Source organism: Acomys russatus, chromosome 2, assembly GCF_903995435.1.
Source record: "Acomys russatus chromosome 2, mAcoRus1.1, whole genome shotgun sequence".
Taxonomy (NCBI): domain Eukaryota; kingdom Metazoa; phylum Chordata; class Mammalia; order Rodentia; family Muridae; genus Acomys; species Acomys russatus.
In genome coordinates this window covers 71,303,087-71,316,856 of record NC_067138.1, presented here as the reverse complement: position 1 = coordinate 71,316,856, position 13,770 = coordinate 71,303,087, and the positions used below count along the sequence as shown (strand labels likewise).

General features: G+C 51.0%; 1 protein-coding gene across 1 annotated transcript in view; it reads left to right on the top strand.

Moving 5' to 3' along the window:
• Positions 1 to 1,812: 1,812 nt before the first annotated feature.
• Positions 1,813 to 13,770, top strand: part of Akna (AT-hook transcription factor) — a 38,962-nt gene continuing 27,004 nt past the window's right edge. Inside the window, exons 1-4 of the mRNA XM_051163072.1 lie at positions 1,813 to 2,074; positions 7,240 to 7,600; positions 9,615 to 10,660; positions 13,327 to 13,401. Of these exons, the coding sequence (XP_051019029.1) occupies positions 7,351 to 7,600; positions 9,615 to 10,660; positions 13,327 to 13,401 (1,371 nt within the window). The 5' untranslated portion in view covers positions 1,813 to 2,074; positions 7,240 to 7,350. The remainder of the gene's footprint in view (positions 2,075 to 7,239; positions 7,601 to 9,614; positions 10,661 to 13,326; positions 13,402 to 13,770) is intronic.

Here is a 13,770-nt window from a genome sequence, read left to right as displayed (position 1 = left end):
CTAGCGCTGGCTTAGCCAGATACTAGCAGCTAGCCCTCGGAGGCTTCGTTCGTTCCATCTGTCCATCAGCCACAAGCTCTTGGGGGAGGCTAAAGTCACACTGCATGCTAGACCTGGGAAGAGGAGCCTGCAGCTTCTTACACCCTCCATGGGTCTCTTCAGCTACCCATGACCTTATCAGAGCCTCTCCTGCCACTCTGTGCCTCAGTGCCCATGCTAACAAGGGGTCTCAGACTTGGTGCTCAACCATGTCTTTCCAGCTTTAACTGTCTCACTATCAGGGAGGATTAGGGGGTTTCTCCCCTTCCACTTCCTGTCCCTGCCTGAAGACAGACACACTTGCCAGAGACTCCCACCTACGGAGACCTAGAAACAATGATGATGAAATAACTCCATGGTCCCCCTACTGCACACCGGGAAGGCTATCTGTCGTGGAATTGACAGCAGTCCCTCTGCAGTGACCACTTTGTTTGGCTCTGCTCCACAGAAAGGAAACCGATGGCCCTTGGTGGTGGAGCCATCAAGGTCACAGAGCCAGCAGGAGGTGAGGCTGACAATGAACCTCCTGGCCTATGGACTCTAAGATGGTCTCTATCACACTTGGGTGGCCCCTGGCCCGCTGTTTCCTTGAGGTCCCCTGAGGGTTTTCTGGATGTCAGAGGTCAATCTCATGTCTCTTGTTTCCTGACTTGACTCTCTGGGTTAGCAGGCCAGAGTAGGAAACCAGGAACAGACTCGGGATTTCTGTAACCTCATCCCTTGTACCTGGCTCCTGCTTCCTTTGGATGCTCTGCTCCAGCCTGGACCCTGAAGGTCAGATCCTGTACCCTCTCTCCTGGCACCTGAGGCCTCTCACAGCACATCCTGTTTGCAGCTGCCTTCCTAGAATGTTCTGCGGCAGCCATGCTTGTGGCTTGCTCTTGCCTCCCTGTCCTTCCGGTCCCCAGTGTGATTGTGGCCTCCCCTCCCCCATTCCGTCCAGACCTTCCTGATGGTTCTGCCTCACCTCCCCAGTGTGTTACTCTCAGACCCGGTTGTCTTCAGACAGAGCACATCTGGCATCTGGTACCTGAAACCACTGGTGCTTAGAAACTGCTTCCCTTGGTTCTATAAGTTCTCAGCCTCAGAAATACTCCAGGCAACCTGGGCCCTGGGTCACCAGCTTGTCTCTCACACTCTGTGTGTCTGTGCCCTGCCATGCTTCTAGCATCTGCCTCGCACCTCTCACAGAAGTGAGGGGACCTGAGAAACCACTGGTCGATCATCAAGATAATTCTGTTCCTTCATCTCTGGGGGCCTCTGAGGGCAAACCTACAAGAGGAGACAGTCATGTGATCCTCAAATCCTCCATCCTCTCATGCTATCTAGAAAATTCCAATGCAAGTGTGTCTGTCTTCAGGCAGGGACAGGAAGTGGAAGGGGAGAAACCCCCTAATCCTCCCTGATAGTGAGACGGAGTTAAATCTGGAAAGACATGGTTGAGCACCGAGTCTGAGACCCCTTGTTAGCATGGGCACTGAGGCACAGAGTGGCAGGAGAGGCTCTGATAAGGTCATGGGTAGCTGAAGAGACCCATGGAGGGTGTAAGAAGCTGCAGGCTCCTCTTCCCAGGTCTAGCATGCAGTGTGACTTTAGCCAAGCATTTGGCCTTCTCTGAACTTCTGTCTCTCTGCCTCTATGCAGGGTGGTGGCTGAGGTGGTCCCTAAGCCCAAGGTCTCAGAAGTTCCAGTGAGGTCTTCCACATCAGTGTAGCGTCACACTTGCCCAGCAAGGGGTTAAACTCTTGGCGCCAGCTCCGCACAGCACCCCTCCTCCTTTTCACAAACACTTGTAGGAAATCAGACTGGGCGCTTCCTGTGAGGAGGAGGAGGCAAGGCAAGGCCTCAGCTGCAGGGGCGGGGAGAAGTGGGGAGCGATGCTTGTCTGTGAGCTGAGGCGGTTCTGGCTGGCAGAGCAGTCTGGAGGCGGTCCAGGGTGCTGTGAAGGCAAGGGGCTCCCCAGGTTTGAAACAAAGACCTTGTGGGCAGCTCCCCTGAGCCCAGGCTGGCAAGATGGTGGTGTAGTCCGAGTGAGGTAAGGAGCTGAGGCAGGAGGAGGGCCAGAGGGAAGGCCGCCTTCCTTCTGGATGGGCCAGTCATAGAGTCTCTGGACAACCCTGGCAATCAGCCCAGCCTAGCCAGGAAATCACAGCTAAGCAGCTGCTGCCACTCCTGCCCAGCTCTGGGAGTCCAGCCCCCAGGCCAGAGTGGACTCTAGGATGCTTATTTCCAGTTCCAGCTTTCATTTGGTTCCCTTGGTGAACTTGGACCAGCATTGATTCCTCTCTGTGCCCAGGGTGGGTCCATCTCACAGGCCAGTTAGTGCTTGGGTTGCCAAGGGCCTCTGGAGATGTGCAGGAGTGAGGAGCAGGGCAGGAGGCAGCATCCCCCTTCCTCACATAAGGACAGGGACAGAGCCTGGATGTTCTGGGGGCCAGGAGGCCACTTGGGACCTCAAATGGGGCCTGTAATAGCCTAGCCCCCTTTTTAGTTCCTCCTTGGCTGCTTGAGTGAATCTGGACAGTCTGGACCATCCATAGTGGGTATCTCTGCTTGCTGCAGGCCAAAGGCCACTCCTTGTGAACAGGTCTATGTGCTGCCACTGATCAGAACTTGCTCTGGAGCCCCACAGCCCAGCCCTTTAGAAAGAAAGGCCCAGCAGGTTGGTCAGGAGGTCTTCCCCCAACATTCTCCTTCCTCCTACAAGTCCGATGATGGCCTTGCTCTAATAGCCACCCTTTCTGACCTAAACTTCCTGGTTGTTCTCATTAGGTGTCTGTCTCAGTTTCCTTGTTGGAGTGAGGTTAAGGTGGGGATGTCCTGATTATCCTTGGCTAAGTAGTGTGGCATTTCTGAGGGCCAAGGCAGCTGAAGATTGTGTAGCCACACTGGGAATCATCCTGGAGCCTGGTGTATTGAGTGGCATTAGGGGAGGGCCCTCAGGCTTTGTAATGACCCAGGGCAGGGAACAACTCCCTCCCATTACACACACACATGCACACACACACACGCACACACACACTGACACATACCCACCCACACACATTCTATCTCTCTCTCTCTCATACACACACACACACACACACACACACACACACACACACACACTCACACATACCCACCCACCCGCACACATACATCCACACTCACATATACCCACCCACACACATACTCTCTGTCTCTGTCTGTCTGTCTGTCTGTCTGTCTGTCTGTCTGTCTCTCTCTCTCTCTCTCTCACACACACACACACACACACACACACACACACACACACACACACACACACACAAACTTTATATGAAGCATTGGGGAACTGAAGACTGTCTAACCAGGAATTAAACAGAATCCCTGGAGTGTTAGAACTCGGGGAGCAAGTCTCTATGAGTGTTGGGGGGGGAGGCAAGGGCACAGAAAAAGCAGTGTTTGGTGCTTTCTCGGGTGGGGACCCTTAGCCCAATGGTTAGCAGGACTCAGTTTTATACGGGCTGGCCCTTCTGGGTCAGGACACAGGCCCTTCTGCGTCAGTACACAGTTCATATGGCGCTTTCACTGCTACCCTCTGACGGCTGTCCCTGCCTGTCTGTGGCACTCAAGCACAGGGCCCTTTGTCTATGCTGTTCCTCTGTCCTGAGTGCCCTTGCTCATTCTCGCCTAGATTTGCTTCCTATGTTAAAGCTGCCCCCAAACTTTCTTTAGTGACTTTTCTGGATTGCGTCCTCCATGGTGGGTGAGATATTGGCAAGCTTATTCTTTTTTTTTTTTTTTTTTTTAATCCTATGGACACAGAACCTCTAAGTCTATTTGGTACAGCTTGGGCCAGTATGCTCACCAGAGCCAGATGATGGGCACAGCAGCAGCAGGGCTACTGTTCCCCTTTACAGAGAGGAGAAGTCAGCCAGCCACCAGTCTCAAGGAGCAATAACACCAGGCCTGGGATCTGCTCAGCCTGCTGCTCTCTTGTAACTTGATCTCTACCTGAAGTTAGCATATATTTGGCATTGATGTATGTTTGCTGACTGACTACCTGACTGGCCCATCCCAGGCTCCATGGCACTGAGGCTTGCACAGAAGACTAAGGTCTTTCCCAGGAAATGCTCACAGGTTGAGGCACTTGAGAAACGTGTGCAAAACTGTAGCCACTGACCGCTGCTGCCTGTGATGTGAGGGCTTCGCTGAGAACAGTGAGATTTCTGCCACTGAGTCATTGCAGAAAACAAGCTGTTCCTCTTTCACATGCCGAGGCCTCTGTGATTGGGCAGGCTGTTCTGCAGTGGGCTAGAAAAAAAAATAGCATTTCAAAAGTCAGAAAACCACACGCCACAGTCCTTCCTCAGCAGAAATGTCAAGAGGAGGCAAGACACAGTTGCACCCCTCAACCTGCCCATGCCTCTATCTTCCACACTGGGAGCCAGAAACTGGGAGAGGCTCTGGTGAGGTCCTTGCTTAAATAAAGATCCTGAGGCTCTGTCCCAGGGCCGCTGAGCCAGGATCCTATAGACATAGCCTGAGTGCTGAGAGAGTTCTTATGTATACTCAAGGCCAAGATCCCCCATCACCATCAATTTGAGGCAGTGGCGCAGGCTCTGTATAGTCTTTTGTGAGGAGTGGGACACTACATGTGCTGCTGCATGCGTCAGAGGTCAGAAGACAACCCAGAGTATTGAGTCTCGCTTTCCGATTCGTTTTAGACAGTCCCTCATTCACCACTGCCTATGCCAGGTTAGCTGATAACGTTCTCCTCTTGGCCTCCCAACTCCTCGTAGCAGCATGCTGGAATTACACGTGCTTGCACCCAGCCTCTATGTGTATTCTGGAGATTTGAACTCAGGTCACTAGGGTTATGAGGCCAACTTAACTCTTCTATTCATCCTTTTAAAAAATTACATTTAATTATTGTGTATTTATGTGTGTGTGCACATGTGTTACCATAGGACATATGTAGCGGTCATGGCAGTTTTGAGAGTCAGTTCTTTCCTATCATGCGTGTCCCAGGAATCGAACTCAGGTCCTTAGGCTTGGCAGCAAGTGCCCTTAGCTGCTGAGCCATCTCACCAGCCCTCTATTGCTTCATTTTAAAATACATGTAGTATATTGATATGCAGATATACAGTTAGAAGTATGCATAGAGGAATAGGTGTGCAGATTTTTACTATTGGTGATAGGTAGTTACAGAAACAAACAAAACCAACTAGGGAGAGTCCTGGGCCAGGACTGACCTCTTGTCATCACACTTACTGACCAGGGCATCCTGGCTGAATCACTGTTTTCTCTGAGCCTTGGTCTTATTAATGAGGTGGGAAGGCAGATATTTCAAGCTTCCTGCAAACCTGGGAGAGTGGGGACAGTGTGGAGATTTTCAGGAAATGTGGGAGTTTTATAGTGACTTGGGCAGGGGAGAAGCCCTTGAGCCGCCATCTCCAGGGCCAGAGTCACAACCAAGGGAGAGTTAGCCTGTGTCACTTCCTAGTCTTTGTGAAGCCAGGCTTTCCCAAGCAGCCCTGCCTCTGGGGAGCTGAGTCTAGAAATAGCTGCCTGATGACTTTTCCCAACTTACGTATTTGAGCCCTGTAGTCTCAAGGACAACTCCGACTGTCCAACCCCAGCCTGCATGGAAGAACCCAGGCTAGTACCAAGAGCCCAGTGCCTTATACCCGAATCTGGTCCTCACTCCTGTGCTGCTCTGGCAAAGGTCCCTCCCTCTCTGTGCCTCGGCTTTGCTACCTTTGTATAAACTAAGTATAGACAGACACTAGGACAGCCACAGTTCTTTGATAACTGAGTGGCTGGCAGCTCCTAGGTCCTGTGCCTTTTTCCTGAGGCGAGGTTTCCTGGGCCCAGCATGATGATTGACACAGGAAATACCAGGAAAGTTCTAGAGTGCGAAGGGACAAGAGAGAAGGAGGAAAAGAGGGAAGGATGAGGCAGTCCTCCTTGGGCCACCCTCCTCTGCCACCAGGGTCCTTCTGATGGCCCCTCTTGTCGCCAGGCTGTCCACCCTGGTTCACTGTCCCAGAGCAATAGAGCAGGCCTTCTCCACTGCTCCTTGGCTGGGCTCTCTGCCCGAGAGTCACATGCAGCTTCTGAGGATGTCATGAGAAGCTTGCTGGGTTTGGCATCCCCACTTCCCAGCACTCCCTGTCAGTCACCCAGCCTCCGTACTCACGGGACCTCTGGCCTACAATGCTCTAGTATGTCCTCAGCAGCCCTTGACATATACAGTCACATGGTTGCATTGTGTCTCTTCAGCTTTCAGAACATTTCCCTCACCCCCTCAAGGAAGCCCACTAAGCAGCCAGGGACCCTCCTCCCCTCCCCAGCATCACTGTGGCAGCCACCACTTGGCCCCCTTCCTCTCTGGACTTACTTGCTCTGCACACAAGACACACAGGACTCTTATGTCACAGTTAGCATAGCACTTCGGTGATTTGTCCACGGTGGCACACATGTCATGACTTCATTCCTTTTTCTGCTGCCATCCCATTCCTTTCTGCTATGGAATAATACTCTGTTGTATGTAGAAACCGCAAATTGTTTCTCCATGCAGCTGGGTGCCGGGGTGTTGTGAGCGTGGCTGCTGGGGTATGTGTGGAGCCATGTTTGTTTGCACACCTGCTTTCAATGAGTCTGGGCACTGGAACCAGCTCACCATTTTCTGCTTTCAACCGGAATTCGTGTCCCATTTCCAGAAGAAACCATGTGGTGCCTTCCCTGACTTCCTGGGCTTGGGGTGATGTCACCAGGGCTTTCTTACCACTTCTCACCTGGTCGGTGGCTGCTTGCTAATCTGCGCATGTCCTCCCATGGCCAGTCAGTGCTGTGAGTAGAGCCTGTGCCTGGGTCTGGGGACAGAGCCTTGGGTGCAGTCACAGTAACTAGCATTTGGAGGGCACTGAGCTAATCTATGCCTGTCATCCTATGGGCAGTCAGTGTTGTGAGCAGGGCCTGTGCCTGATGCCTGCAGACAGAGTTAGGTGGTATGTGGTGACAGTAGCTGGCATTTGGGGGCCACTCGCACCTCAGTGTGCTTCCTGCTAGCACTTTACCCTAGAAGGAGATGAATCCTCACCTCGTTGATGACAAATGAGGACAGTGTGTTAAAAGGTCATGCAGCAGAGGGCTACCTGCCTTTGGGGGCTCCAGCTCCTAAGTATGATGGAAGAAGACCCTAAGGATTGACATGATCCATTGTTTGTGTCCCAGCAGGCCACAGGCAGAATGGCTGGCACTGAGAGGAGCCACCTGTGACTTGGACCCCCAGCTGTGGCTCAGGTGCAAAGATGAAGTGGCCCAGGTGAAGCCAGGCCAGGGCCCATGGCCAGCTCAGGGACAGAAGCACACTGGGATGGGCCAGGCCTGGGGCAAGGGCCCCGCAGGCGCCGCTGGGCTTGGGCTGAGGAGCAAGATGCAGCTGGAAGCAGTGACCACGGCTGGGGACACAAACAGTCTCTTCCTAAAGCCACCAGCCCTGAGCTCCTGGAGGACTTCCGCCAAGCACAGGAGCAACCACCACCCCTGCAGTGGGACCCAGACATGCAGGACTCCGAAGAGCCTTCTGAAGAAGGTGAGGTGGACTCCTCTAACATGAAATGGCAAGGTGTTACCCAAAGAGCCTGTCTTCCAGTAGGGGCAAGAAAATAGAGGCATTGTTATAGTGCTTACTTAAATTCTATCTTTTTTTTTAACATTTAAATTACACAATACTGCACATTTTGGAAAATGTAAGCAAATAGGAGGTAAAGTTAAAAGCTGTTCATGATTTTATCCCTCCCCAGGTGAGACCTCTTTTTAATATGTAAATATTATATAAGCATTCAAATGTAATTTAGAATTCTCCGTTCTTGCTTGCTTTGTTGTTATCTCAATAGAACATTTTCCCCATTCTTCCAGTATTCTTCCACAAGTTTCTCCTGGGGCCTGCATGAAATGACTCTCCCATAATCCTTTGGGCCAGTTGCTTCTGCCCTGTAGGATACAGATTGGTGCTGTAGTCAACACTGCAGAGCCATCCAGCCCTTTGTGTACTTGTTACCATTGTGTCTTTGGTAACTTGAATTGCTTGGCTCAGGGTTTAGGTTTATTCTAAACCCCAGGCAGCAGGGAGTGTTAGCATTCTTCATCCTCACCAATGACTGCGCTGTTGCCAGGGGACCAGCGTGGAGGGACTTCTCAGATTCTCCCATGGCCAGTCCCTACTCTACCCCCAGCCTCAGTATATCCACCTATGAAATGGGCATAATGACACCACTGGGAACAGGAAGGGCTTGATGTGTGGTGGCTCCTCTGCTGGATTACGAATATGCACATATCAGACTCCCTTAAGTCAATAGAATCCTTCGGGCATAGAGAAACAACTTGTGCCATTACCCTAAGTGTTTCACCCCAATACAGCTGTCCACTTGGGAGCTTTTTGCTTGCTTGTTTGCTGCTGTCGCCGCCGCTGTGTGTGTATGTGTGTGTGTGTGTGTGTGTGTGTGTGTGTGTGTGTGTGTGTGTCTGGAAATTGAACCTTGAGCCTTCTATAATTCATGAAAATGCTCTAAGGCTGAACTATATCCCCAGCCTCTAAAAAAAGAAGGTATGTTTTTGAGATGTAGTCACTTCTGAGGGAATGGAGACTGAGCTGTTTAAGGCAGTAGGCAGAGATGCCTTTTCCTAAGAGATACTTCCTAAGAGATACTCCTATGCCTTGTGACCCCCCCAACCCCTGCTTCCCTCCCTCCACACAACTCTCTGGAGGTAAGAGGAACAAGTACCAGGGATCTGTGACTTGTGCATGGCCCCCAGGCAGGGCTCAGAAGAGCCTGGAGTGAGTACAGCCCCAGCATGACCTCTGATGGCAGACCCTTGCTTGAGTTCCAGACTGCTCTGAAAAAGTGTGGTCCTTTGGCCAGTTACTTAGCATCTCAGAGCTTTGGCTTTGGCTTTGCTACTGTAAAACAGGGTGGTTGGGTGAAGCCAAGAGATACGTAGTGTCAAGAGTAAGAGTGAAGAGCACTATGGGACAGCAGGCCAAACAGGGGTTATGACAAAGACACCTCCATCCAGAGCAGAGTCTGTGCAATGTTACCCACTGTGTCTCATGAAAAACTAGATCTGCTAGGTGTGACGGAACACTCTTTTGATCCCAGCACTTGGGGGGCAAAGGCAGGCAGATCTTCATGAGTTCAAGGTCATCCTGGACTACAAAGACTGGCAGAAACCCTGTCTTGAAAGAAAAGAGAGAGAAGAGAAAAGAAAAGCTAGATCTATCACAGAGATGTAAACATGGCTGGGTAAATGGATGCCTGAAAGTATGGGTAGGTCGATAGATGGATGGACATTCTGGATCAGGGGCTAAGGAGATGATGATCAAGATGCCTCCCAGGCTTTGCCCTTTGAAAATATATGGGAAGGTGTTGCCATTAGTATAAATGGGAGACACAGTTTGGAGGACCTTTGAGATGACCAGAGGGAGAGTCACACAAGTACCTGCCTGTGTGGGGTTCTTGCCATCTTCACATCTTGAGGTCACGAGGTAACGCAGGTGACATTACAGACCCAACATGCGCTCAGCAATGAATGACCTGTCTTTCCAGAAACAGAAGCTGATGATGCGAGCAGCCCAGAAGGTTCCACCATGCCTCTGTCCTGGCTCTCCAGGCACAATCAACAGTTGGACCAGTCTGAAGAGGAGCTGCATGAGGTCCCTGGAAGCCCTGAGGTGGAGGTAGGTGGAGAGAGTTGCACGGAGCTGGAGTGTGAAGACCAAGGAGTTTCCAGCCCTGCAGCTCCAGGACAGGAACCAGCCAGAGACTGGGTAACCACTATCAAACAAGGCAGTGCGTACAGACCTTTAGAGCATCCCGAGGCCCATCCGTCTGTTGAACACAGTCCCACAAAGTCTTGGAGCAGTGGAACCGTGAGCCTTGGTCAACCTAGTGACAGCCTTGATTCTATCTGGGAAGGAGACCCTGATGTCCTCCAGGCTGCCACCCTGGCCGATGCCCTGCCACAGAGTCCACAGCACAGCCTCCCACTGCCAGATGACAGAAATGGAGGTGACGTTGCTCTGGCAACACCCATAGAATTCCGGCACTCCTTAGCAGCACCAGCCCAGAATCCTCAGCGCTCTGCAGGCACATGGGGCCAAGAAACCACCAGCTTGTCTAGCTCTCGGCCCGAGGACAGGACCTGGAAGAGAATTAAGCCATCACCTAAGCCACTGCCTTCCCGGTTTACTGGTTCTATTAGCCCCCTGAACACTCGGCTTGGGGCAGTAAAGAAAGTTGTGTCACAGCGCAATCGAGGGGCCAATATGGCTGGCCACTCTTCTTCAGATGCCTCCAAGTATGGCCGGGGGCGCCTCAACTACCCACTCCCTGACTTGTCCAAGGTGGGGCCCCGAGTGAGGTTTCCCAAAGATGAGAACTACCGACCCCCCAAGTCTAGAGGCCACAAGAGGCAACAAGACCCTACCAGACCCCTAATCTTCAAGTCGCCAGCTGAGATAGTTCGGGATGTACTGCTGAGTGGCGGAGAGCCATCCCTGGCCAACGACTCTTCCCTTGCCCACCCGATCACCAGGGTGCCCCAGGAATTCCAGACACCTGAACAAGCCACTGAGCTGGTTCATCAGCTCCAGGTAAACAAGACCCAGGCACTTGTTGGTTAGAGAAACTTTGTCTCTGGGTGGGGGCCCTTGATGGCGAAGGGAGGGGTTGTCCCTGTGCTAAAGACAGATCCTGCCTTTTGATCAAGAGCAATGTTAGAGATTGGGGAATCTACAATGGGGGAGTGCTTACCTCACATGCACAAAGCCCTGTGTCTAATCCCAGCACCTCATAAAATGGGCATGGTGGTACATGTCTGAAACCCTAGCGTCCCACAAAGTGGAAACAGGAGGATCAGGTATCTGAGGCCATCCTCAGTTACATAGCAATAGCAAGTTCTGTGCTAGCTTGGACCCTGTCCCAAAATGACAGAGCAGTGAGCATGGCCATGTCTCATGGAGGATCTGTTTGTTTTCAACCTCTGTTGTGAAAAAGAATCTAACATATGCTGGGAGGAGAGCAGTCTAATGGACACCCTTTATAACCCAACAGCCACAGGAAGCAACTCCTGGGATCCTTTCCTATCTAGCCTCTTCCCCAACCCCCACAATCCCCATGAATTAAGCAAAATTCCAGGTATCCAGTCATTCTCTGTTTTACTGTTTGTGCTTAACTCTAACTACTTTACCCCCAGGGTTTCATGCAGAGCGAGAAACAGGTCCCCAGGCACTCAGCTGTGGCTTGTTCTTGCTGTCCCCTTGAGTCAGATGAGGCTCGTGGGTGACCCGTGGCCCATGTGCCCTTCAACTCTCTGCAGCTCTTCCTGCATTTCTCCTTTCTTAATCTCTTCTGTCTGCCTTCCTTGTACATGACCACTCTATGGAGATGATCTTTCCAATAGTCACCCACATTTGCCCACTGCTGAGGCATATGTGATATCTCAGGGGAACTTGCATGCCCTCCCTTTACCCTGACCATCGGTATGATCAGAGCTGGGGGCTTGGGCTTGTAGCCTCCTACGTGCACATCTCCCCACTGGATCGTGAGATATTGGGGAGGGTGCTGTGAACTTCCTACAGGAGCTGTGGCCACTTGCTGCCTCTCCTCATGACGTGCAGTCACAAGCAGTCACTGCCTTGCCCCAACCCTTCTTTTGAAGTGAAAAGATAGTATTATTCTGATATTGCCTTCTTCTACCCTCATTGCTATAAACCTAAAGGAATAACATCCTCCCTCATTGACCATGAGGTAACCAAAATCTTGTTACTGTGGAAAAAAAAAAAAATCAAGAGATACCCATGTGCCTCTTCTTACTTCCTTTTTAATTTATTCATTTTATTATATGTATATAGACAATTTGCCTGCATGTATGTATGTATATGTGTATGTATGTATGTAGGTATGTATGTGCACTCATGTGTGCATGGCACCTGAGAAGGTCAAAGTCATTAGATCCCATGACACTTGGGCTACAGATGACTATGAATCATTTATGAGTACTGGGAACCTAACCTGGATCCTCTGCAAGTGCTCTTAACCACTGGGCACCTCTTGAGGCCCCGTCCCCTCTCTCTCCTCCCACACCTCCTCTGTGTACTTTCAGAAATTGACAACAGACATCTTGTATCACACTTCACCACGTTGTGTTGCTCCAGGGTCTGTTACTGAGGATGGAGCTCACTCAGTCAGATTGGCAGGCCATCCAGCCCATGGGTTCTCCTGCCTCCTCCCCCAGGTCCTGGAGTTACAGGCATGCATTAGCACACTTGGCTTTCTTACTGTTGTTTTGAGACAAGGTTTCTTTCCATAGCTCTGGCTGTCCTGGATCTCACTTTGTAGACCAGACTCTCTTGGACTTCACAGAGTTCCTCCTGCCTCTGCCTCCCAAGTGCTGGGATTACAGGCATGAGGACTCATGCCCCATTCATGCTTGATTTTCTTTCTTTCTTTCTTTCTTTCTTTCTTTCTTTATTTATTTATTTATTTATTTATTGATGTTTCGAGACAGGGTTTCTCTGTGTAGCCTTGACTGTCTTGGACTGGCTTTTTAGACCACGTTGGCCTCAAACTCACAGCGATCGCCTGTCCCTGCCTCTCAAGTGCTGGGATTAGAGGTGTGTGCCACCACCGCCCGGCCATGCTTGACTTTTTAATACAGGCACTGGAGATCCGGGCTCAATTACTCATGCCTGTACAGTAAGCACTCTCCCCACAGAGCCATCACCCTGAATCTGACCTTTTATAACAGCTACTCATGTTTAAGTGTCACTTCCTTGCATCACAGGCTACCAATGGCATCTGTTTTGTCTTGTTTTTCCCCTACAGTGAGTTGCTTTACCAAAACTTGGGTTTTGTTTGTTTGTTTGTTTGTTTTTGGAAGACCAGTGGCCCCTGAGTAGATAAAAACTATGACTTTTAATTACCTTTCTGCCCTTTGTGTGTGTTTATACACATGTGTATGCATTTGTTCCTGTATGTGTGGATGGATGCATGTGTGGATATTTGCATATGGAGGCCAGCAGTCAACCTTGACTGTCTGAGTTCTCCTCCTTACTTGGCTTTTTTTTGGAGACAAGATCTCACTTTTACCTGGTGCTCACCAATTCAGCTAGGCTGGCTGGCCAGAGCTCCAGTGCTCTGCCTGGCTCTGCCTTCCCAAATGTGTGCTACCACACCTGGCATTTCTACTCAAGTTTTGGGGATTGAGCCTGGTCTCCGTTCATGTGTGGCCTGAGGTGACTGCATCTTTTCTCTACAGGAGGACTATCACAAGCTCCTCACCAAGTACGCGGAGGCTGAGAACACTATCGACCAGCTTCGTCTTGGGGCCAAGGTACTGGCTGGGGTGGGCAGAGCCAAGCTCTGGGGTCCTTAGGGAGATGGCTTACCCCGCTGGCTGGCTTTTGCATTCTGAGACTCTCTGTATTGACGAGTCCTAGTTCTTGAACTACCACCAGGCTTCTCTGTGACCTTGGCATAACTTAGCTATCCCTGATATTCTCTCTCTCTCTCTCTCTCTCTCTCTCTCTCTCTGTCTCCTGGGGTACTAAAGGTCAGCAGAAGCTATCTCTTTCTCTGTGACTTTGGGGTATGACTACCTAGGCTGACTTCCTGCACTATTTCTGGCCAGCTAGGTGACATTTCAGGCTGTAGCCCAGACTTTCTGCTTACTCTCTGGTGCCTCATTTTCCCAGGATCCCAT